The sequence below is a fragment of the Aspergillus steynii genome (assembly GCF_002849105.1).
Source record: "Aspergillus steynii IBT 23096 chromosome Unknown P170scaffold_1, whole genome shotgun sequence".
Lineage (NCBI taxonomy): Eukaryota > Fungi > Ascomycota > Eurotiomycetes > Eurotiales > Aspergillaceae > Aspergillus > Aspergillus steynii.
Window position 1 is genome coordinate 1,833,989 of NW_020194398.1, and position 22,316 is coordinate 1,856,304.

General features: G+C 54.0%; 11 protein-coding genes across 11 annotated transcripts; 4 read left to right on the top strand and 7 right to left on the bottom strand.

Annotated features, from left to right (window-relative positions):
• Window positions 1-39: 39 nt before the first annotated feature.
• On the top strand, window positions 40-2,282 carry P170DRAFT_397464 (putative cyclopropane-fatty-acyl-phospholipid synthase). The gene is made up of 4 exons (XM_024846178.1): window positions 40-241; window positions 357-843; window positions 906-1,657; window positions 1,729-2,282. Exons 1-4 carry the CDS (start codon window positions 134-136, stop codon window positions 1,936-1,938), a joined length of 1,557 nt encoding a protein of 518 aa, XP_024709554.1. The 5' UTR covers window positions 40-133; the 3' UTR covers window positions 1,939-2,282.
• On the bottom strand, window positions 2,282-4,929 carry P170DRAFT_460447 (amine oxidase). The gene is made up of 4 exons (XM_024851942.1): window positions 4,359-4,929; window positions 3,704-4,283; window positions 2,730-3,638; window positions 2,282-2,661 (listed from the first exon to the last, which is right to left on the bottom strand). The coding sequence occupies exons 1-4, from the start codon at window positions 4,659-4,661 to the stop codon at window positions 2,426-2,428; spliced, it is 2,028 nt and encodes a 675-aa protein (XP_024709555.1). The 5' UTR covers window positions 4,662-4,929; the 3' UTR covers window positions 2,282-2,425.
• Window positions 4,930-5,116: 187 nt separating this feature from the next.
• Window positions 5,117-7,305, top strand: P170DRAFT_397469 (Zn(II)2Cys6 transcription factor). The gene is made up of 4 exons (XM_024846179.1): window positions 5,117-5,420; window positions 5,483-6,283; window positions 6,350-6,550; window positions 6,613-7,305. The coding sequence occupies exons 1-4, from the start codon at window positions 5,278-5,280 to the stop codon at window positions 7,106-7,108; spliced, it is 1,641 nt and encodes a 546-aa protein (XP_024709556.1). The 5' UTR covers window positions 5,117-5,277; the 3' UTR covers window positions 7,109-7,305.
• On the bottom strand, window positions 7,165-9,458 carry P170DRAFT_482723 (PEX28-32 family peroxisomal membrane protein; the record flags this gene model as incomplete). The annotated part of the gene is made up of 3 exons (XM_024853890.1): window positions 7,165-8,052; window positions 8,130-9,328; window positions 9,446-9,458. The coding sequence occupies 3 exons, from the start codon at window positions 9,456-9,458 to the stop codon at window positions 7,423-7,425; spliced, it is 1,842 nt and encodes a 613-aa protein (XP_024709557.1). The 3' UTR covers window positions 7,165-7,422.
• Window positions 9,459-9,874: 416 nt separating this feature from the next.
• On the top strand, window positions 9,875-10,872 carry P170DRAFT_373095 (import motor complex subunit PAM16). The gene is made up of 2 exons (XM_024845229.1): window positions 9,875-9,992; window positions 10,078-10,872. The coding sequence occupies exons 1-2, from the start codon at window positions 9,990-9,992 to the stop codon at window positions 10,483-10,485; spliced, it is 411 nt and encodes a 136-aa protein (XP_024709558.1). The 5' UTR covers window positions 9,875-9,989; the 3' UTR covers window positions 10,486-10,872.
• Window positions 10,873-10,987: 115 nt separating this feature from the next.
• On the top strand, window positions 10,988-12,703 carry P170DRAFT_431884 (D-arabinose 1-dehydrogenase (NAD(P)(+)) ARA2). Its single transcript, XM_024848139.1, has one exon. It carries the CDS (start codon window positions 11,040-11,042, stop codon window positions 12,420-12,422), a length of 1,383 nt encoding a protein of 460 aa, XP_024709559.1. The 5' UTR covers window positions 10,988-11,039; the 3' UTR covers window positions 12,423-12,703.
• Window positions 12,704-13,481: 778 nt separating this feature from the next.
• On the bottom strand, window positions 13,482-15,657 carry P170DRAFT_346928 (putative topoisomerase family protein TRF4; the record flags this gene model as incomplete). The annotated part of the gene is made up of 3 exons (XM_024843597.1): window positions 13,482-14,075; window positions 14,138-14,828; window positions 14,891-15,657. The coding sequence occupies 3 exons, from the start codon at window positions 15,655-15,657 to the stop codon at window positions 13,482-13,484; spliced, it is 2,052 nt and encodes a 683-aa protein (XP_024709560.1).
• A 282-nt stretch (window positions 15,658-15,939) lies between these two features.
• On the bottom strand, window positions 15,940-17,393 carry P170DRAFT_11673 (GFA family protein). Its single transcript, XM_024842340.1, has one exon. The coding sequence runs from the start codon at window positions 17,243-17,245 to the stop codon at window positions 16,175-16,177; it is 1,071 nt and encodes a 356-aa protein (XP_024709561.1). The 5' UTR covers window positions 17,246-17,393; the 3' UTR covers window positions 15,940-16,174.
• A 368-nt stretch (window positions 17,394-17,761) lies between these two features.
• P170DRAFT_11721 (uncharacterized protein) lies at window positions 17,762-18,956 on the bottom strand. The gene is made up of 2 exons (XM_024842342.1): window positions 18,400-18,956; window positions 17,762-18,331 (listed from the first exon to the last, which is right to left on the bottom strand). Exons 1-2 carry the CDS (start codon window positions 18,757-18,759, stop codon window positions 18,104-18,106), a joined length of 588 nt encoding a protein of 195 aa, XP_024709562.1. The 5' UTR covers window positions 18,760-18,956; the 3' UTR covers window positions 17,762-18,103.
• P170DRAFT_11786 (uncharacterized protein) lies at window positions 18,957-20,089 on the bottom strand. Its single transcript, XM_024842349.1, has 2 exons — window positions 19,765-20,089; window positions 18,957-19,697 (listed from the first exon to the last, which is right to left on the bottom strand). The coding sequence occupies exons 1-2, from the start codon at window positions 19,873-19,875 to the stop codon at window positions 19,155-19,157; spliced, it is 654 nt and encodes a 217-aa protein (XP_024709563.1). The 5' UTR covers window positions 19,876-20,089; the 3' UTR covers window positions 18,957-19,154.
• A 24-nt stretch (window positions 20,090-20,113) lies between these two features.
• P170DRAFT_431889 (putative protein kinase C substrate) lies at window positions 20,114-22,284 on the bottom strand. The gene is made up of 3 exons (XM_024848140.1): window positions 22,117-22,284; window positions 21,011-21,958; window positions 20,114-20,957 (listed from the first exon to the last, which is right to left on the bottom strand). The coding sequence occupies exons 1-3, from the start codon at window positions 22,223-22,225 to the stop codon at window positions 20,305-20,307; spliced, it is 1,710 nt and encodes a 569-aa protein (XP_024709564.1). The 5' UTR covers window positions 22,226-22,284; the 3' UTR covers window positions 20,114-20,304.
• Window positions 22,285-22,316: the final 32 nt, after the last annotated feature.

Consider the following 22,316-nt stretch of genomic DNA (forward strand, 5'->3'; position numbering starts at 1 on the left):
GATCCTCCCCGGCCCCGTTTCCGCCCAGCTGCGGACACTCTTGCTTCTTCCTCTCTTCTCCTCTTCTTTTTTTTCTCTTTTCCTTCTGCCCTGACTCCCTCTGCCTCTGCTTTGCCGCCAATTAGTTCCAGCCATGGCGACAAACATCCACCCCGAGTCTCCGGAGGACTTCGAGTTCATCCAGACTCCCGCCGCCCCCTGTACCACCCCAGCTGAGGACTGCGGTGTGCGGACAACATCGGTACGTCCCGAAACCCGTGCCCTGATCCCAGGTCTTTGGGGAGCTTGATCATGATATCCCGTGGGAAGCCATTGCGCCTGGACAAGGGGCTAACGATTGTGACTGCCTGGCATAGTATCCCGCCATCAAAAATGCCCCCGTCCCCGCGGATTCGGCTGGCAGTGATAGCTTCTCCAATATCCTGCTGTTCTCCCTACTTCTCCTCGTCCCTTGGTACTCGGCTCGCCAGGTGGGTGGAGGATTCTACACCACCATCTTCTTTGCCATCTTCACCACAATCCCCATCCTGATGGTGTTTTGGTCGGTGGCTTCCTCCATCTCTCCCCGCAAGAACGAGAAGGCCAAGTATGCCGGTCGCCCAGTCGAGCACTATCTGGATTTCCACAGCGAACATGACCGCGCTACATACCACGGAAAGAGCAAGATTCCCATGGAGGTCTTCTACGAGAAGTACTTCAATGGCGAGGTTGACTTCAAGGGAGATGCCCTGGAGATCCTGGAATTCCGACACGACTGGGCCAATTTCCGTTTCACCATGGGCCTTTTCAAGCACTTCCTGTTTGGTTTCATTCCCGAATTGCTCGTCCACTCTCGCTCTCAAGGTCAGTCGTCCCCTCGGGATTCGCGGGGCTTTTTTTCTGACGTCGCTGTCTTCCCATTCCAGACGAAGAGCAGGTGCGTGACCACTACGACCGTGGCGATGACTTCTACGCCTGGTTCTTGGGCCCTCGCATGATCTACACCTCTGGTCTCATTTCCGACGTCAACAGGGAAGAGACCCTGGAGGAGCTTCAGGATAACAAGCTGGCTGTCGTTTGCGAAAAGATTGGCGTGAAGCCCGGCGATACCATTCTCGACCTTGGCTGTGGCTGGGGTACCCTTGCTAAATACGCCTCCGTCCATTACGGCGCCCAAGTCACTGGTATCACTCTCGGTCGTAACCAGACTGCCTGGGGCAACAAAGGTCTTTGCAACGCTGGCATTGAGGACTCTCAGAGCCGTGTCTTGTGTTTGGACTACCGCGATGCTCCTCGTGTGGATGGTGGCTATAAGAAGATCACCTGCCTGGAGATGGCCGAGCACGTCGGTGTGCGGCACTTCAGCACTTTCTTGTCTCAGGTTTACGATATGCTGGACGACGATGGCGTCTTCTTCTTGCAGATCGCCGGTATTCGCAAGTCTTGGCAGTATGAGGATTTGATCTGGGGTCTTTTCATGAACAAATACATCTTCCCCGGTGCCGACGCCAGTACTCCCCTCGGATTTGTCGTCGACCGACTCGAGGGTGCCGGATTCGAGATCAAGGCTGTTGATACCATTGGTGTTCACTACTCCGCCACTCTCTGGCGCTGGTACCGCAACTGGATGGGCAACCGTGAGAAGGTCGAGGCCAAGTACGGCAAGCGCTGGTTCCGCGTAAGTACCTTCCCCGCGATATGGCAACTCCTGGGGGTTTTTGGATTGATTTTCTGACGAACCGCACACAGATCTGGGAATACTTCCTGGCCGCCTCCACCATCACCTCTCGCCAGGGCGGTGCTACCTGCTGGCAGTTGACGCTGGTCAAGAACATCAACTCTACTCACCGTGCCGAGGGCATTCAAACCCAGTTTGGCCTCAATGCGGCTCGTGAATCTGCTGCCCAGAACGTGGGTCAGGGCACCCGCCCCAGTGCTCACGTTCCTAACAAGGCGTAAATTATGATGTCTCGTTGTGCACGTCGGTGCTACCTTAGATGTCGTTTGTCTGGTATATTACCCAGGGCCCCCGCCTGTTGGCGCGCAAGCCCGTTACACGGCCCCTGGGGGCTCGGTGAATCAAACTGAAGGACGAAATCGACCTTCACTTTGTAAAGAAGACTGAAAAGCAAGGAATGAAGGAGATTTTGGCAATGAGCCGTCAGTAATCCGGTGTGTGAGAGATGCTTCTGGTCTAAAATCCGTTCTTCGTTCAACTATGGGCGAGCGGGTGGTAGATATCAACCAGAAACCATGTATGTATTAATGAGAAATAGACAATCTGATGTGTAATTATGGATGGCTACCATATCTGGTTCCTTTATTTTCTGGTACTATATACAATAAGAGAAGGACTTCGCTGTGTCACATGTTCGTCATAAAAAAAAAGAGCCAATGAATACAAGCTGATAGTCTGCTGAACAGATTGGTGACTGGTGAAAGGTTACTAGTCGACTCGCTTGTAGAGCTTAGCCTTGTTGCCCCCAGCACTAGAGCAGCATGAAGCGGCGGCTTTCTCCGGTTCCTTGTGGAGGGTGGATTTGTTGAAAGACTGAGTAGACGGGGGCACATCCAACGCCGGGTTTTTGGTGAAGAACCCGTCAGGTCGCAACATCATGCTGATCCGCTCCATTGGCATCACGGGGAAATCTTCAATCCGGGGGTTATGCGTCAGGCCGAATGCTAGACAATGTACTGTTAGCCTCGCTGGTTTCTCGTTCAAGCTCAGAGGGTAAGATATATATACTCACAGTGCCATAGAACCACATCTTCATCCTCAGTCTTGTCATTCCGTTGCACCCAGGTCTCAACGCCGTGGGCCTTGGTGCTCTGGTTGGTGAACTCGCCGGCTGCGAACAATTCGTCGTCCTGGTATTTGGTGACCCAAATGGGTTTGCTGGCAAACTCGGCCCGACGATAACCCATAGCATTCTTACTCAGAAGCAACATCTGGCTGGGTACCGTTACGAGTTTGTATGCGATGGGCTTATAAGTGATGGGGTTGATAATGTTGTCATTGCGGATTTTGAAGACCCGATGGCGATTGACGTCGGTGTTCGCGCTACCGGACTTCTGGATGACACTTTGCTCGGTCGTGTAACCGACAAGGTAGGGGTTGTTTTCATCTTCAGGAAGTGGGACGCTATCCTCGTAGTAGACAGTGTTCTTGAAACCATCGATGGCCGGGTCGATTCGCACAGAGAACATGTGCTGGTGGAAGGGGGCCATGACTCCAGGGCCAACGTTTGTACCCCAGCTGACGGTTTGCCCGTTCTCATTGTCGAAGGGAACGGTTGAGAGAATTCCAGTCGCCCGAACTTCAAGCTCGATATTGGCCGCCTGATCGAAAATGTAGGCGAAAATATACTCGTAGTTTGCAACGGTGCAGATCATCTGGAGAACAAGCTGGCGGTTGCGCGTAACACTGGCAGTCCCGGTTCTATAGTTTGTGTGCTTATACTGGAGGCCATTATCTTGTTCGTGCATGCAGATAACATTTTCTAGAAGGATTGGATTTCCCTTTGCATCTGCCCTGTAGCCATTGAAGTATTTGATATGGCCTAGACAGTCACACCCCAGCGACAGCTGATTGGCGTTAAGGCCGAAGCCGACATCCCCAACATCGAAAGCCTGCTTGCGATGATATGGCGCCCGAGGATCTGGCAGAGAGGAGGGTATTCGTTAGCATGGGAGATATAGTCATCTTCTATGCAGGCTTACTCACCTCCGTAAGGGACGGTCATTTCCGAGACCGATAGGCGATAAAAGACATTGCGGTTATCATAGGTCACGTTATGGATAACCATACCCTCGCGGTTGTTGAACCCTACGCGGAATCGCCACTTCTGCCAATAAACAGAGTTGCCATCTGCAGAAAATGACGGGCCTTCTGGTTGCTGAACGATGTACGGCTTGAGGTCCGTTCGGAGTGGTTCATCCAAGAGGTCATGTGCATACTGAACCGTTTTGACAGGTTTCCAGGGCTGGGTCTCGACGGTAGCGGTGTCTGCACCACCCGGAAGATAGTCGATTCGCACCAGTTTCTTGGTGGGACCGTCGAAAACCGGGCAAAACTTGCATGGCAGGGAATAATGATTATTTTCGGGGTGGTCGACTGCGACCATGTACATGAAGCATTGGAAGAGCCGGCGTTTTTCGTTGGCGTTATCAGTGCCGTACATCCAAGGGTCGTTGCACACCGACATACCCGGTGGCAATTTGAGTTTCTCGATTTCAGCCTGAACTGCTGGATGTTCCATGCATATGCGCTCGATATCGGCCAGTTCATCGACATCCATCGGTGGCTACCGAGAAGCGTAAGCGGGAAGCCAATCAAACAAGGTCTCGGAGAAAAGAAGGGGGGAAGAGAAGGAGATTACCTGCACGCCCTCTGGTAGTTCCTTCGTGTAAATAATTGATTTGCTGTCTGCGTTTATCAGGGTCTTGCAGCACACCCCACTGTCAAGGCGGTGGAAGTAAGAATATAAAAGACGCGCTGGCTTCGGTGGCAAAGGCTTTCTCAGCCGTTCCGCCTCGACATATGGGAGAACATCTTTCTTGATGGGCTCCGAGATATCGATTCTGTTGTATCGAAGTGGAACGCCCGGGAAGGCAGCCTCCAAGATCCGGACAGCCAGCCGAATCTCTTCCGGCGTGACAGGGTCAAACGGATGAGGCACCATGGTCTTGGAATGAGTGAATGGTAGAAAAGATGAAGGACAGAAAGGAGGAGACGGGTCCAGAGAGCTGCTTGAGCAATTCTTCTGGGCGAGGGCCTTGCAGCCCTTTATATAGAGACATGCTCGCCTGGCCGCACTGGCGATAAGAACAGTAGTATGAGAAGCTCCTCCACATGGTCAGGATGGACATGCCATTTTGGGCCAAGTAACCGCCGACGGTGGGGCCTGTTTCAATCGGGGGATTTAGCGTCAGTCTCCGGCGTCAACCCCCGGTTCAGAACTTCGGAATCCGTGAGAGCGCCAGAGTCTCCCGCCTCTAGAGAACCGGAGAATCACATGAGGCGCCGGTCACGATCTCCTGGCCATGCCCCTTCGGGCCTAGTGGCGGTCACGGGATCGCGGCGGAATTTGCTCGGATTGACGGCCTCTTCGTTGCCATCTTCCTACTACTCCGTCCCCGTGGGCCGATGAGGTACAATGAATCCCCTAAGGCCCCCATAATCAACGCCCTGACCGGGTATGCTCCATCAGTCCAATGATCGGCAGCCGGGACAAATTCGTCCTCTACATACTCTGCATCCGATGATCCACATCTACAGATCGGGATACTATTCTCAGGATGAACCAATTTGCCGTCAGCACTCCTTTGAGTGTCTCCGAGGCCGGCAATAAAAGATCTAGAAGAGCCGGTGCAAAATGGACTCGCTCGGGTTGTTTGACCTGCAAGAAACGCCGCAAACGATGTGACGAAGCAAAGCCCAGGTATAGTACAGACTGCGCTCCCGCATCGGTCATCGGTCTCATCCTCTAATTCGAGTGCCCAGCTGCCGCAATTGTGTGCGATTGGGATTCACCTGCGAAGGCTACGGTTCAATGTGGGCGGAACCCCTCGACCCATCGGCACAGGTTTTTCAGTCGACCATGGCACCAAAGCGGCGCAGGCTCAGTGCATCGTCGCTGTCGGTCTGCTCCCCAATATCCCAGGAGTCTCCAAGATCTGCCCCGTCAGTCTCTCGTGCATCATCTTGCGTCTCTTCTGCGTTGAACTCGGGCTCCAGTGAGGCTCATTCGCCGGTTACTAGAATCGGTGGTTTCAACGAGACTGAAGACGCTACTTCCGATCCTGTACATGTCAAAGATCTTTGCGTAGCCTCTCCAAAGCCCCGTGGTCACATCAGTCATCTGTCGACCCTTGAAACGCATTACCTCCAATATCACATGGAGCAAGGTTCAAAATTACTGGCAAATCTAGAAAGTGATGAAAATCCGCTGCGATCACTGATCATTCCCCGGGCATTTTCATCCCCGCTCCTAATGAAAGCACTATGCGCCGTTTCTGCAGTCCATCTTGCAAATCGCTCTCAAAACAGCCTGGATGCTCAGGCGGCCGCGGCCAATTACTACATCCGCACCATGACCGGACTACGCTCTGCACTGACCCAACTCCCTCACAAGACATTTCCGGATGAGTCGATTCTAGCGGTGGCTTTGCTCTGCAAGTACGAGATAGTGCGTGGAAGCGTGAACCAGTGGGCAGTGCATCTGGATGCCTTGGAGAAGCTAGTTATCTCCCGCGGCGGGTTTGCCTCTTTTGACAAGGAGACGGCAGAATTTATCTGGGGACTGTATGGAACATCTTCCCTTTCGTTTACTCGAGGCTGCACATGGGAACTAACACTTGGCCGCCATAGTTTCTTGTACGCGCACAGTGTCGCCAAAATCACCAATCGCCGGCAACTCACTCCCATCCCTGGGGCGGAGAATCTCAGTCTCACCAAGCTAGATAGTTACATTGGATACACCGAAGAGATAATCAAGATTTGTGCGCGTATCGCGGACTTGCCTCTTCTTGGTCATGATCCGATTGCGTTGGGATTGGAGATCCACACAATGTGAGTTCACCTAGCTCCATATCAGAAAGGAGAAGAAGGGGAAAGCTAAATGAATCCGTCAGTGATATGTCCCTCCGCGATTGGACACATACCGCAACGCACTACACAGTTCCTCGAGGAACAACGGAGGCTACCCTACTTCGTCTTCGCATGGTGGCCGAATGTTTCCGTGACGCTGCATACATTTATCTTCATTCCAGTTTGAATCGAATGAGTCAGGATCTTGCTACTCAATGTCTCCCCTCATCGTGGCCAGATTTGATTACCATTTCAAAGTACGAAGCTCTTGAGCGTTGCTTAGAGCGAATTAAATCCTTTCCACTTGATCAACACTGCGAATATTCCGCTCTCACCTTTCCTCTTTTTATCACTGGCTGCGAAAGTCAGGAGCCCGAGGCTAGAAATCTCGTCATCGAGTCACTTACGAAACTAGAAGTCAACTTTGGGATTGGGAACGTCAAACGGGCCAAAGAGTTATTAAAAATCCTATGGCACGGGGCGCAGATGCACTGGTTGGATGTGTTGGAACGGTTGAAATGGGGGTTGATACTAGCCTGAAGCAACATCTCCGAGAGGAAGAGATGGGCAATCGGAATGCTGCAAAGCAGTACACCCGGATATCAGGTTCAATACTTTTGTTCCCACTGGTGTATGTCTGTATATATTACGTATCACGAGTGGATGATGATCATCTTGTTGGCGTTAGGTTTCATTCTTGGCATGGATAAAAAAAAAAAAACCATAAATATATATATTAACTCGAGAAGCACACGACAACCGTCCCTGACCCATAGTTTAGGGGCCAACAAAAAAGAACAAAAAACACCAAATGAAGTTTCTTGATCGATTGATATTTTCATTACGGAAAGTTGTCAGCTCAATCCCATATTAACCTCGTCCCCCAGACCCATTTCTCGCTCCGCTCGTTCGGTCCCCCCGGCGGCTCGAGCACCCCAACGATCGAGATGATCTTGTGCGTGCGCGATCTCTTTCTCTCGCAAACTCGTACTTTCACTGGGGGTGTTGCTCCCTTGCGCGCTCCCATCCAAACCATGGCTGCCACTAGAACTCCGGGAGTAGTTAGACAGCTTTCGCGCCGGGATGCTAATCGGCCTGGAGGCGCTTTTTCCGAGGTTGGAGCTAGGAGCAGACGTTATTCTTCCGAGATCTACGGACGAGTTATTGTTGGAGGCTGTTGGTGCAGAGGAGGTGCTGCTGGCTTTGTCGCTTACACTCTTCGAATTCCCAAACCATCGCCGTCTCCGCGTTTTGGAGGAGGTCGACGGGGCGAGACTCTGGGAATCAGCATCGGCTGTTGAAGCGTCAAGGGCGCCAGATTCCTTCTGTTTCTGCTGCTCCAATGCCTGGGTTAAGCCGGACGTGGTCTCTGCAGATGAACTTTCCGGTCCCAAAGGGATTTCCACAAGCTCGGCGTCACGACACCATTTTCTGCGCCGCGTATATCGGTCCCAACCATCCTGGCCACGACGACCGTCGTTCCACTTTTGGAAATTTGCCCCCGCAGTCAGCCAACGGTCACGAAATCGCGAAACATGGGTGTTAAAGAGCGATGACTAACCTTGTTGTCATAGTAAATCCAACCGCCGCCGTCGGAGGTTTTGGTGTCGGCTTTGCTGTGCGAATCGTCGGCACCTTCGATGCGCCACTCGCTGCCCTCTACCCAGCGCCAAGTGGCGTTGCCGTTTTGGACCTCGGGCAGATCGAAATCGTCCTTGGAGGGAACATGATTCAGATGCTCATCCGTCCAAGAGGCACGTTCCGAAGGGAACAGGGAGTAAGTCCATCCTATTCCCAGCCATCGACGCTGGTTTTCATATATTATGAAGGTGAAGCGCACGCCCGAGGAATCTCCGCGTCGCCGGGTTGCAATATTCATAGCGTGGCCATGGCTCTGCGTCCGGGACGAAGGTTTGTCGACGTTCATCGCAAAGGAGAGGCCTGTGATTATAGAGAATGTGCGGCGGACCGTTAAGGATCGCCAGAGAATAACGCGCGATACCCTCGCCGGCCGGGAATGATAAGTGAGCATGACGGTGCCTAGGATTAGGATGACGCGGCGAGTAGTGATGAGGTGTAACGGAGGGAGGGTCAAGGCAACCCAGATGGGAGTCACAAACAAGATGCGAAAGAAGAGAGTCGTGAGAGCCGGCCTTGTGGTGGCCGAGGTGGCGGTCCTTTGAGTAGACAGGAAGTCGGTCAGCTCCAAGAGAGGCTCCAGTAAGATATTGCACCGCGTGGTAAATGTGCGCATGGTTTCCACAATTTCATCGAGACTGTCGTGATGGCGCAAGGAGCCATCGGAAGCGACTCGCTGGTGACCCGGTTTCTCCCCTGAGAAAGCTCTCGATGACAAGGGGGAGTATCGCCTCCAATACATGCCCAAGATGAGGCCGGTCACGACCAACGGCGGGCCGGCAAATAGAATGATGGCATCGCCGTAGAGGGCTACCGCCCAGAAGGCCGACACGAGCAGGAAGCTCTGCCAGGCATCACCGCTGGTCCATGTCAACAAACCCACCAGTTTATTCAGGGGCAAGATGAACGGATGAGAGTAGGCCAACGCCCGCGTGACGGGCGGAGGAGTGGATACCAGCAGCGGCGATTTACGGTGAACGATGATACTGGAGCGCTGCTTGGACGTCAAAGACGAGCCGGAAATGGTGGTAGGAGAAAAAGCAGCGACCGTCGGAGGCTGGGAATCAGCGTGGTCCTGCGAGTAAGTTGAGGGTGCCATGGAATCTATCCACGGAATATCGTCTATCAAAGCATGAGTGTCGGTACGCGCGAAGGATCCACGGGCCTTCCTCCCCGGGGGAGTTTGAACAAGTTCGAAAGGATTCCCTGTAGAGGAGAGAGACTGGGGAGAGGACATACCGAGAGCTGCCATCCAACAGAGACGTCATATGCATCCAGCAGGGTCATTGCGGGCGGTGAGGGAAAAAGAGGAGAGAAGGAGAGAGGAAGAAAGGCAGGAGAAAGGGAGGGAGAGAGGAAGAAAAGAGGGTGGAGGAAAGCACGAGAGCTGCAGAGTCCAGAAAGGCGGCCAGCGATCGCCTGCGGGGAAACGAAACGAGCCAAAAGACCCAAAAGGCCAAAAGACCAAAAAGAAGCTGAAGCTTTTTGGCTCGGGGACATGTGACTGCCTGCCTGCCGGACGGGGCATCGAGGCACCGGGGCACCGAGGTATCGAGGCACCCAGGCACCTAGGCATCCAGGCGTCCAGGCGTCCAGGTGTCCAGGTGTCGAGGCACCCCCGGACTAAAATCGCGCCGAATTTTTCCTTTCTTCCGTTTGTTTCCACCGCCCAAATCGCCTCCGTCTTCCATCTCGTTCTCCTTCTCGAGCTCCACGCCGACCTGCCATTCCCGGACATTCCTCCTGCTGGGTCTAATTTCGAGGCTTTTGCTCCTTCGCCGACATGGTAAGTGGCTCATATACCGTCTCTGCAAACCCAAGGGCCCGGGAAGAAAAAGGGAACCGGTGCTGATCTCCATCTCTCTCAACAGGCCCATCGCATCGTTACTCAAGTTGTCGTGACCGGTGCCCGAGTCTTCGGGCGGGCGTTCGCCGAGGCCTACAAGCAGGCCTCCGCCGCGTCGAAGCAGGGCAAAGGCGCCGCGGGCGGAAAGTCGGCGGGCTTCACCTCGTCGGGTCTGACGCTGGACGAGGCATGCAAGATCCTCAACGTGAAACCTCCGCAGGGAGGTGAGGCAAACCTGGAGCAGGTGATGGAGAGGTTCAAGAAATTGTTCGATCTCAACGACCCCCAGAAGGGCGGTAGCTTCTACCTGCAAAGCAAGATTCTCCGGGCCCGCGAAAGGATAGAGATGGAAGTCCGACAAGCCGAGCGAAAGGTGGCCCACGACAAGGAACTACAAGAGGGTTGGAAGCCCAAGGTGTATAAGGACCGGTGATCTGCTTCGCGCCTCTGATGCACTCCTCCCCGCGACGTTTGAAGTCCGATGCAACCCCGGAGTCCAGCCGATTTCGAAGCCTCAGCGCGCCGAGCGCACCCGGGACGGACATGGCCAAGTCGCGGGTCCTTTGTCCCCTCGGCATTCTTGATTTGCAGCATAGCATGGCGTTTTTGGTGATTCCAAGATCTGGGTTGGCGAGAAGTCTAGATTCCCATTATTCTTACCCTCGATTCTTGCGCGGGAAAGACTTGGCCGTTCACGCGGCCTGCTTCGATTCCTGCAATTTCTCCGCTCTTACATTCTGAAAGATTAGGGTTGACTCATGTATTATAAATAAATGTCCCGTGTATATTCTGGATCCAATGAACAAGAAATTTGAAGGCGACGACTCGACCCTGAATAGACCGAAGAAAACTTCGATGGCGCGATTTGCGGGAAGAGCGGCGTTTAGAAAGCCAAACCCCGAAAATTCTCCCGCTCGCTTTCAACTTTTGCCTCTTCCCTCTTCCCCTCCCACGACTGTACGACCTCACGATCCTCCCCCCCAGAAAATGGGCCGTCCTTCCGTTCCGTTGTCGGCGAGTCTCCCGCCGCTGATTATGGGCACGGCGACCTTCAACTTGCAGTACAATCCGGATCCCTATGCGCTCCCCACCACCGAACTGGTCTGCCGGGCCTTCTCCAGCGGCGTGCGCGCCTTCGACACCTCGCCCTACTACGGCCCCGCCGAGGAGCTGCTCGGCCGCGCGCTGGCCACCGAGTTTGTGCGCTCGACGTATCCGCGCGACTCCTACCGTCTGCTCACCAAGGTTGGCCGCGTCGCCGCCTCGGCCTTTGACTACTCGCCGCGCTGGGTGAGGCAGAGCGTGCGCCGCAGTCTGGCCCGCCTACATACCGACTACCTGGACGTGGTCTACTGCCACGACGTGGAGTTCGTGTCGCCGGCCGAAGTGCTGGCGGCCGTGCGGGAACTGCGGCGCATCCGTGACGTCGACGGCACGGTGCTCTACGTGGGCATCTCGGGATACCCCGTCGACGTGCTGTGCGAACTGGCGGAGATGGTGCTGCGCGAGACCGGCGAGCCGCTCGACGTCGTGATGTCCTACGCCAACTTCACCCTGCAGAACACCCGCCTGCTGACCCAGGGCCTCCCCCGTCTGCTGGCTGCCGGCGTTGACGTGGTCCCCAACGCCTCGCCGCTGGGAATGGGCCTCCTGCGGCGCAAGGGCGTCCCCATCGGCAGCATGGGCGATTTCCACCCGGCGCCGGACGGCCTGCGCACCGTCATCGAGGATGCCAGCCGGTTCGCCGACTCCCAGGGCGAGAAGCTCGAGGTGATCGCCATCCGCTTTGCGCTGGAGTCCTGGCTGCGCCAGGGCGGCCAGGTTGGCGCGCTGGGCCCGCCGCTCGCCCGCTCGCCCGAGGCTGACCCGGGCTTCTTGTCCGTTGTTCACGTCGGCACTGGCGAGCGCCTGGGCGTCAGCGTTATGGGCGTGAGCAATGTCGACGAGCTCAACGAATCCCTGCGCGTGTGGCATAGTATCGTCGAAGGACTGGAGAATCGGGACGAGGAAGACGGGGCAGATCGCGACCCGCAGTCTTCTTCCCTGGAGCCGACCGCTGCGAACGCGCCCACCATCCTGACCCCCTCGGATGGCATCATCACCGATCGCGCCTGGTCTCGCGATCGACGGGGCCGTATCCTCTCGCTTACTCGACAGATCCAGTCCATTCTGGGCCCGGACTGGGTCGATTATACGTGGCTCAGCCCGGACCCGGATTTCGTCAATTCGCTGCCGGCCGAGCACCTGGCGGCGTTGGAGCAGCAGACGACAGCCCCCCAAGATGCTTGTGACGACGCCATGATGACTCCTCCCTTGGATACTGTGGATACGAAGATACCCGCAAATTCCCCCTCGCAGTTCGCCTTATAGACTTGTTTCTCCTTCTCTCTCTCTCTTTTTCTTCTGGGAAACTGAATTAGATATACATTGGATGTTTCCCCTGCATAATGACGACACGATAGGTTTCTACCCTCATGTTCTACTCCCGTTTTTCTTCTTGTAAATAGACTTCCTTCTGGTGGTTCTGTTTTGAACTGCTGCCGTGCAGTTTGGCCTCTTTCCAATTGAGGTGGAAAGAGAAATTGTTATCGCATCGAAAAGCAAAGGGCCAGGATGGTTTTCTCACCTAAAAATCCGATCCGTATTCATCCTCTCCAAGCAATCGCATGTAGCGCTTCCTTGATGAGAAAGAGGTGGAAAGGAAACTTTTGTAGAAGGGGATGAAGACTCGAGCGTCCCCAGCGGTTTGCCATTCGATTTGTTTCTAACTCAACTGTCTGGTTCATTCAACTAGCGAATGCCAGCTAACGGGACGAACATGTGGGGATCCGACTTTCTTCTCTCTTATTCCGGATTGCTGCCTCTGCAAACAGCAGCGGGTTCGATGCCGTAAGATGGACCAGCTCGAGGACCTAGAGAACAGTCAATCGAGGACAAGCAAGGTACGCACCCGGCGTCTGCCCTCGTCTGAAACTAAATGTCAACGGAATTTCAAACCGGCCCTGCGTTCTTGTCAGTGATGGAATAAAAATGATGGGTCCCACACCCAAATGATGGCTGGTCAGCTAAACAAGAAAGACAAGCAATGAACCAATCGCCACAAGCAATCTCACGGGACAAAATCATGCTGACCATAGGAGTGATCAACTTGTGCTGAGAGGATCGACATTTGCTCAAAATGCAAGACAGATGGACAAAGGCTGCAAACCCCAGCAAATAAAGCAAAAGAAGACTCCCACTCCACAAAATCTCGCCTGTTCCTAAAGCAAAGGGTATCTGATGCATGACCAAAATTTCTAAACACATGGGCATAACTGTTATGGTACAAGGAAAATGTTTCAGTTTCCCTGGATCATATAATACACGTCGAAATGGCACCACGGGCACTGGGTGTTGTAAGAACTCGGTTTTCTCGGCCATGCCTTATTATTAGCCTTGATTCGACGAGCTGAGTTCTTTCTCTTTGACTGTGAGGTCTTTGTCCATTTCAGACTGGGTCTTGTAGCCGCCAAGTTCCATGGCCCGCACGTTGCTGATGGTGTTTGGGACAGAAGGTATGTCAGGTCGCAATCGTCGGAGACGAGTGGCTCGCTCCCGCGACGCTTGCTGCCTTCTTTGCAGCTTCGTCAGCTTCTCTTGAGGTTCTTGCGAGGGCTGCGCGGCGGGCGGAGAATGGGAAGGCAAGGGGGGTGGAGGAGGAGGGGACGCTGGAGGAGGCGGAGGCGGCGTGGGCGGTTGATGATACTGAGCAAACCGAGGATGAGTCTGGAAGATCTCACGTAGCTGCCACCTTTGCTCAGTATACTCGTCATAATTCGCAGCGATGATGGTCTCCAAGATGCTGGTCCTGGGATTGTCGGAAAAGGCACTAGAGGCCATGCGCTCCTTGAGAAGTCGATGTGCGTCGGAGAATGACCTAAAGATCAGGGCAATCTCCCGGGTTCCACCGGATATGTCGTTGTCTGCATTGTTGGGGTCTTCGATGGAAAGACGGTCATTGTTTCCCTTAACCTGGTATACTCTCTGCAGAATGAACCGTCAGTCGATTGAATGCAATTGGTATCCATGGGCTGAGCGTGACAAACCTTGTTAAAGTAGCCAGGCGGATTCATGCGAATCCCAACATTTTCATACTCAAACATGTTTCCGTAGAATTCAAAGAATTTCATGAGGATATCGCCCAAGTTAGGCGCGGCGTGACCATGTGGCAAATGCTGCAGAAGACTTGTCACGAGACATATGATCGAAAACCCTCCCAAACCGCCGGTTGGGACCTCGTTGAGGCCGCGAAGCAGTAAGAATTGCTTAATCACGGACACAATGACCGGGATTGCTGGGTATTCGGATTTCCACTGCTGGAAAGTATTGTTGGCAACAAGTCCGCTGTCGTTGTCGAATGACAGGTCGACCCTCAGCCCTGTCATTTTATCAACGAATTTAAGGATGGGAACACGGGCGTGTGCGATGGTCTCGATTGAGTTAGGAACGGCGATGTCTAGATTTTTGAGAAACGCAGAGAAGGCGTAGATTTGACCCTTTCGTTCACCAAATGTCTTGACCCCGGTACGCATGAAGTTAGTTGAGAGCATAACCAGATCTATATCGGCGGTTGGCAGGTAGAGTCCAGAAGCGAATGAGCCGAACGCACGAAGTTGCACGCCATAATACCGACTTTGGAACGCGGACTGAAGTCTTGACACCAGATCCGCCCGAACTATTTGCTCATACTGAACGGGCTTAACCCAATGATAGAAGCCGAGGATCTCATTATGTAGTCTGGGATTACGGTCAGAAGGCACTTGCCACGCCTCGTCCCCAGGTGTTATTTGAAAACTGACCTTGAGCTCAGATGCAATGAAGCTTCCGTCTGGCTGAACCACGGCGTTCCCGACTCAGCGGGGCGTCGTTTCCACTCATCGATGATTGATCCATCAGAGTAGTATTTGCTCAGCGGTTTGCCGGTCTTCTTGGAAAGCCCCTTCATCTCATCGTCGTATGTCCTCTTTCGGTTTCCAAACGCAGATTCACCATGGCTCCTCGGGCCCGACGGGGCACCTTCTGGAGGCTTGTATTGGGCTTTCTCCTCGTCGACCAAGCCACCAAACGATATGAAGTCTTCGTTGCCCGCCACCGCGTCCGTTTGTGCCGGCTGCTGAGCACTCGCCGCGTTGCGCGCCTTGCGGATCAATTTCACCACGTCCACTTTCTTGGCTTGACTCTCATCCGGCGGTGGTAGGACGGTGTACGGGTCCGGATTTGACCACTTGGGTGCTGGGGCCGGTGAGGGTGCCGCGGCAGGTTTGTGGTCGGATTGCAACGCGCGCTTCTTGCGAGGGTGGGAAGCGTCGTCGCCATTGTCTGACGATGAGACCTCCATGTCCGCCTCTTCACTGTCGCTGAGGTTTTCAATGGGCGCAAACTTCATCGCCGGTTGGTCCTCATTTGTCGTAGGAGCAACAAGCTGTTCGGGTGTGGTTTCTCGCTTCCTTCTTAAAAGCGGCCGCTCCGCTGTAGCGGGTCGCGCGTAGCGAAATGTGAATTCATGACGGGGTTGATGTGGCCGTCGGTCACGATTCCCTCGGAATTCAAAAGCCGGCGGTGGCATGATAAAGTCCCGCAGTGAATTAAAGGGGGTCGACGAAAGAAAACCAGCGGGCGCCAGAAGGGAAGAAGGCGATGATGTCGCTATGCATCCAGAATGCGGTGGGAAAGACGCGATTGCCTTTTTTTTTTTTTTTTTTTTTGGGTGCCGGTGATTTCTATCTTCAGTAAGCGGTGAATGTGTTCCGCGCTGTGAATACTGCCTACTCGGACACTCGACCGCCCTGCTGACCGCCTACGATAATGCACTCCGGAGTATATCAATTCTCACGGTCGCAACAGTAGCTTTTGTCTCAAACTCGAGAAGACTCGGGTTAGATCAAGATTTCCCCTACTGCATATATGAATCCTATAGATCCCCTCACCCTGTTAATTCCTCAGGTACGGGCTTGAGAGTATCAGTGCCCATACATTTCCGTCATTTTTTTTCGGGTTACATGCTCTGCCTTCGGGGCAACAAGATACCAACATGATATTATCAACGCACTCAAGATTTGGCTATTTGACCTGTTGCATAACAACTATTCCCCAGACAACTGGTTTTCCCGGCCTCTACTCTCTCCCCAGACCTTTAATCCCGCCTCCAGCTGGCGGATAAGCATCGGGTCCACGGCCATTTCCGAGAAGCTGACTCGGCCAGGATGCCATTCAAGCCAATCTTCAGCCCGAGCACCGCTTTTGGCTCGCAACAGGCCGACACTCACATCGATGAGTAAAGGCCTGATTTCGCAGTGCCAGAAAACAGTTGCGCCGCAGCGGCCACAAAACTCTCGGTAAACCCCCGGCGAGCTTTCATATTGTTGCATGGTACTGGAACCAAAGGACAACGGGGTTCCATCCGCGTTTTGGAGGTTTGATTTGGGGATGAAAGCCCATGTCTGGATGGGGAATCCGCTCGCCAGACGACACGATCGACAGGCACAGGTTCCGGCGAGATACTTACTACCCTCCTCTCGCAACCACCATTTCACATCCGCCGTGTTTTCGGATGAGCCTGAGTAGTAGGGGACCAACAGGTCCGGCCAGGGGGACGATGCGTCCTTCGAGCTGAGATCTGGCGATGTGACGTAGAAACCGATCCCCCCACAGTGACAGCGAGCCGGCAGCCGGTGGTCATCCCCAGTCCATTCCTCGGCCTCTCTCCCTCCCGACGAGCTTTGTTGACAGTCTGGATTGACGTGCAGATAGCAGCCAGGACTGGCGTCTCCTGATTTGGTGGGAAGAAAAGAAGTCAGGCCACCGTCCCGAGTGTCTTCCGCCCGCCAATGTCGTGTCGATTTGAACGGATGTGGATTCTCCTCCAACAGTCCCGCAGCGACAAAATACTGCCCCGTTTGTTTTTGACGAGCGAAGACATGGGCACCACAGGTATTGCAAAAGTAGCGGCTTATGCAGGGAGATTCATGGTACTCGACGAGTGAATCCAGTTCCTGGGGCCGCTTGTGCAGGGAATGGTATGAGGAGCACAGCTGGCCGGTGACGGCGCGGCAAGCAGTGCAGTGACAGAGATCGAGCATTGACTGGCCTGCCAACGGTCCCAACACGACCTCCTGCCTGACCCCTTTACACAAGCATGAGATGTGATGGGCCATTTGCTAAAGTCTACGTGAAATCAGCTCGCTAACTCGTAGGTTGATCTGCCAGGAAAGTTTGATCACGCTTCTGTAGGGGGTTGATTGATATGTACGGAGTAGAAAATCTACGCGGTGGTCAGCAGGGCAGAACTAGATCGGAATCACGCTGGGACGCTTGGGGACAATGCATCCAACGATAACTACCCCCGCCCCAAAAGAATGAGCTAGAAAATGATAAGGATACCTTTGAATCTTATCGGCGCCTTCAACCCCGAGCACAAGATGACGGTGATTCTTATTGAGCTGGGCATTCGATGGGGTGCCAAGATCAGGCCACCAGGCTTTCTTGTGAATCCCACGCAGGATTCATGCACGCTGGACTCGTCTCTCTGCGGGTTCCAACGATCCTCGGGCTAGAGATCGACGAGGCCAAAGAGACAATAATAATGACCGAGACTATCATGGAGGGCCTCAGCCAGGCGGCACATGGCACTCGGGCAGACCGACGCAAAAAGCGCGCGATTCGTTCCACTTGGCCACTAATTAGGAAGCTAGAGCAGCTGAGAGGCCCATTCAGCGCACAGGACGGCCATTCAGAGTGGGTGGCGGGTGCATGGGCGCAGAAATTTGCTCATAATCATCTCGAGCCGTTGGGGGCGTGCGAGAGGGAGAGAGACAGAGAGAGAGCGAGAGGGCAAAGGTGAAACGACTAGCGTCGTGTATAAATACCCCGCCCGGCCGCTTTCTTTCCCAGCGACACCATCACCGCAACTCTTTCTCCCTGCGCCCTCCATTCTTGATTCCCGCAATCTCACTCTACACTCGTCGTCATGGGTAAGCTGCTGCTCCTTTGCCTGCGCATCCCCTCCACCCCTTCTATCGAAACACACAACGATGCCCAGGTCCTGTTTGTCCGGGTCCTGGGTGGGGCAATATGGCGGGGTATTTCTCATTCATGGGAAACACCGTCCGAGGGAAATCACTTGCTCTGAGGACATGGGATTTTGCACGAATCATTCGCGCTGACCGTATCTTCCAGGTTCCGATCACACTTGCAGCTGTGGCTCCTCTTGCCAGTGTCCCGCCGGACAGTGCCAGTGCCCCGTATGTCCCGAACTCTTGACCCGTCACCTCGCCTGGCCGGTTGTTCCCCGCGCTAACTGAAACGTTGCTCCGCCTGCTCTAGAAATAAACTCACCGTGATGGTTGAACTCGTCTGATGTGGGGAGGAGCATGGCATAATGACAATACAAAAGAAAAAGAAAAACAGACCAAGGAATGGCGGAGGAAGAGATACCGAGGGGAACCAGATGCCAATGGCGGCGGAAACCACTTAGATAGTATAAGCTCGGAAAACTTCGAAGCCAATAGCACAAGGCTGACGCTGACAACACCGATTCTCCTCCCCTCAAGATGGCCCCTAAGAGATAATAGCCAAGGGTAACCTCCCCTTTGTCCTTGGGCCCATATTTGGCCGGGGATCGACCTATACGCAGGACCCAATAGCGAGATGACGACGATCCAGGACGCATCCATCCTCCGTACAGCGTAATGGGGAGTTGGGCAGAGAATCGTGCTTTAACTTTTTCCCAGTTCCACCTTGGGTGGGAAACTCGCTCTGCGTCTCATCTCCGTCGTTCTTGCTTCCTTTTTTCTTGCGGCATTCGCGGGTGGACCGGAGTGCCCGTCCTCCAGTGCGTCTTTTTCCTGCTATGAGCGACTTTTGCGTAACCCCCAAAGGCAGTCCATTCTGCACCCGGCTCCAGAAGGGAAGGGCGTGGTTCGGAGGGAATCCTCGCGATGATGACGGGGCTCCAATAGCCTGATGATAAGATGGGATCTTGCATATACCCATGAGTGATTAGAGGTCTCCGGCAGTATGGATGCCGCATGTCGTCATCTGCATGGGTCGGAACCTCTCGTAGCTTCATGGATACCCTCCAGTACGATGGAGGGGGAGGTTGACTCGTGAACCACTCTGAGTCCGGATCACTGGCTGCTTCACTTTCCATTCCCCTCCTCTTCCCCACTCCTCGTCTATTCTCCAGCGTGTCGCCAGGTGCAGAGGTGCTGCCCCTGGACACCAATCCTGGATCGGCATGGGCCGACATCCAAGAAAGAAAAAGAAAACATCACTCCACCTGTCGTTCCCCTCCTTTGCTCGTGGGCTGATTTGATCACCAGACAGTGGCGGATGATCGAGGATGGCCAATGGTCCATAGTCAAGAAACCCTGGAAATAAGACGATTAAGAGGCGGCCGGAGCCTATAAAGACCCTGACGAATCCCCCTCTCTTCCCATCCCCCAAGCGCCTCAATCCTGTTCTTTTGCCTCTTCTCTCAACTACAAAACCCCATCCATTTTCCACCAAGGAACGACCGTTCATCCCAACCTTTCGGCCACTATGTCTCCCTGCTCGTGCAACTGCTGCTCCGGCGAGTGCAACGCCTGCTCCTGCAGCAGCTGCAAGGTAAGCCAGCATGCAACGCTCCATGTTACCTCGATTGCTCGGCCCGGATCATGCCAGCTGACCTGATGGCGCTCTGTCCGTCCTGCAGCACTAAATCAATCCTCCCGAGTGATCGAATCAGTCGACCCCCATTGACGATCGTTGTTTTCTCTCCGCTGGAAATGCGTGCCGGCATCATGTGTTGGTTGTGATCGTTGATCGTTGGTTATCGTGAACAAGTGGTGGTGCAGTTCTTTGCGTTTTCGTGGATATCTTTTTTCTTCTTCTTTCTTATATATGATGAAATTCCGTGGCACAGGATTGCCAAATTGAATTACAAGTTTTGATTTCTCAAGAGGGCCCAGCGGTGTCACCTACCTACATGACGCGTAGTTGCGTAACCCGACTGGCTGTGCAGTAGCGACCTGCATGTTCAGCATCAGACTGCATAGTGAAGAGCACATGGATTTCAGATAAACACGCTGCATGCAAAGAACGACGCAGAAAAGAAGTTCAAAAGTCTTGCTATATGAGTTGCACTATGACAAAACGACGCTTCAACGGCGTCTCCGATGGAATCAAAGTATGTTCAACATGAACCGCAGATTCGGCTCACTCTTCGTCTCCCTCATAGCTCGTCCTTACCTCTTGGGGCCTCGTTGTCTCCCTCCTCGCCTCCGAGACACACGGCCGGGGTGGTAACAAGCATGGAATAGACGCACTTCTCATCTTCGGCGATCTTCAAGATCTCGTTCTCTTCACCACATTCCAAGATGACGGTGGTAGACCGCGCCGGGCCATTCCAACAGGTTTGCCCATTGGCATACTCGAGAGAGATCCTCTCCTGTGCCACAATTTCGCCCGACTCGGTGAGTTCGTCGACGGTGACGGTGCCGATGCGAACAAACCGACCCATGCGCAAAGATGACCCGCCCTTCTTCTGGTTTTGCTTCGTCTGGTCCAGGAAGCAATGCTCGTACGTGTACTCACCCGCGTCCTTGGAGATGCAAACTCCTTTTAGAGCACGGAAGACGGAGCCTGTACCGTAGTCCGTTTCAAGGTCGTCGTGGTGGTCCTTGAGCTTGGATCGCAGATCTTCAACGGTTTTTTGAGCGGCGTTGAAGGCATCACGAGCCTCCGCCACGGCTTTGGACTCGGATACGGAGCTCTCAGGCCCCCTGGCCAAGATCCCGTTGTCTTGAAGGAAGCCTCGGAGGGTAACTACCTTGTCTTCCACGAAGCTAACGAAAGAAGGTGGGAGGTAGGCAGCAAGCTTGTAGACTAGAAACCCTAGTTAGTTCCGACATGGCTGTTATCGGAACGACAATACTTACTAGTGTCGGCTTCACATGTGTCATCCTCGTTTTCCCACTGCTCCCAGTTAATACCTGACTGATCATCGTCGATCTTCGCGATCTCATCCAGATCTCGTTCCCGAGCGCCGTTCTCAAGGCCATCCGACGTGCCGCGAGCCGCATAGTCCTCCCAGCTTCGCACGGCACGTTTGACACCCTCGTCGTTGAAGTTGGGATTATATTCGACCTTGAATTTGGACAGAATCTCCTCGAGTTCCTTGACTCGCGAACGAGCCTCATCCCTCTCCTTGCGGACTTCTCCCAGGGCATTGCGGAGTTCCTCAACACGGCCCTTCGCTAACTCGGCAAGCACGTTCACCTTGCCTGTCTTCTTGCCCTTGACCACTTTGCTCCGTTCCTCACTCTCGATTCTGTCCAGGTCAGCCTCTAGGTTTTTGACTTTGATCTCCTCGCCCTGAAGCTCGGCCTGGATGACTTTGATTTGGTCCTCGACCTCTTTTTGCTGTCTGCCGGCATCCACAAGAAGATCTCTCTTCTTCTTCAATGCGGTCGTCATGGACTTCTGGCGCTGTTCCTCCTTCTTTCGCCAAGCCTTGCCAATCTCCTTGCATTTGTCGTCACACTTGGTGCCTCCGACGCGGGCCCACTCGTCACTGCCATCGCAGCACAGCTCATAGTCACAGATGCCATCGTTGATTCGTTGGAATGGGACGTAAGATGGTTTATGGCCCTTGTTCTTGCAGTAGAATCCGGGAAGAGATGAGGTGAGTTCCAGCTCACTGTTCCCCGGCCGATCGGCGACTGTCAGAACGGTGTTGCGGGAAAGGTGAGAGCAAGCCGAGGTTCCCGGCTCGTCGCTCCCATCCGGACAGTCACAGAAATCGTCGTTCACGGACGAAAAGGGGATCTGGATGGCCGGGTGAGAGATACAACTAAAAGTAGTGGCGTCCTTGTAGAACTTCGCAACTAGTTATGGAAACTGCGTTAGCCTTTAAAACAAACCCCAAGAGTGACGGAGAGATGAAGGTCGAGAGCCGACATCGGCGCCACCTCGCAGGTCATATATAAGAACAGCATCCAATTGTACAGGGCACTCAATCGCGCTGGGCCTCTATAGCACTCACATTCCGGGCCGACTCCTCGGGGTCGTGTCGAGCCGTCACTCGCAGCAGCCACAACGGTCGAACAGGCGACCAGGCCCGCAAAGAAGAGTGATCCAGGCGGAAGCATCATGATGGTAGCATTGAGCTTGATGGTCAATGCTGTGCTCGCCAACAACAAATAACGTGCAACTCGAATGCGGAGAGAGCTTCTGGCCAGCTGG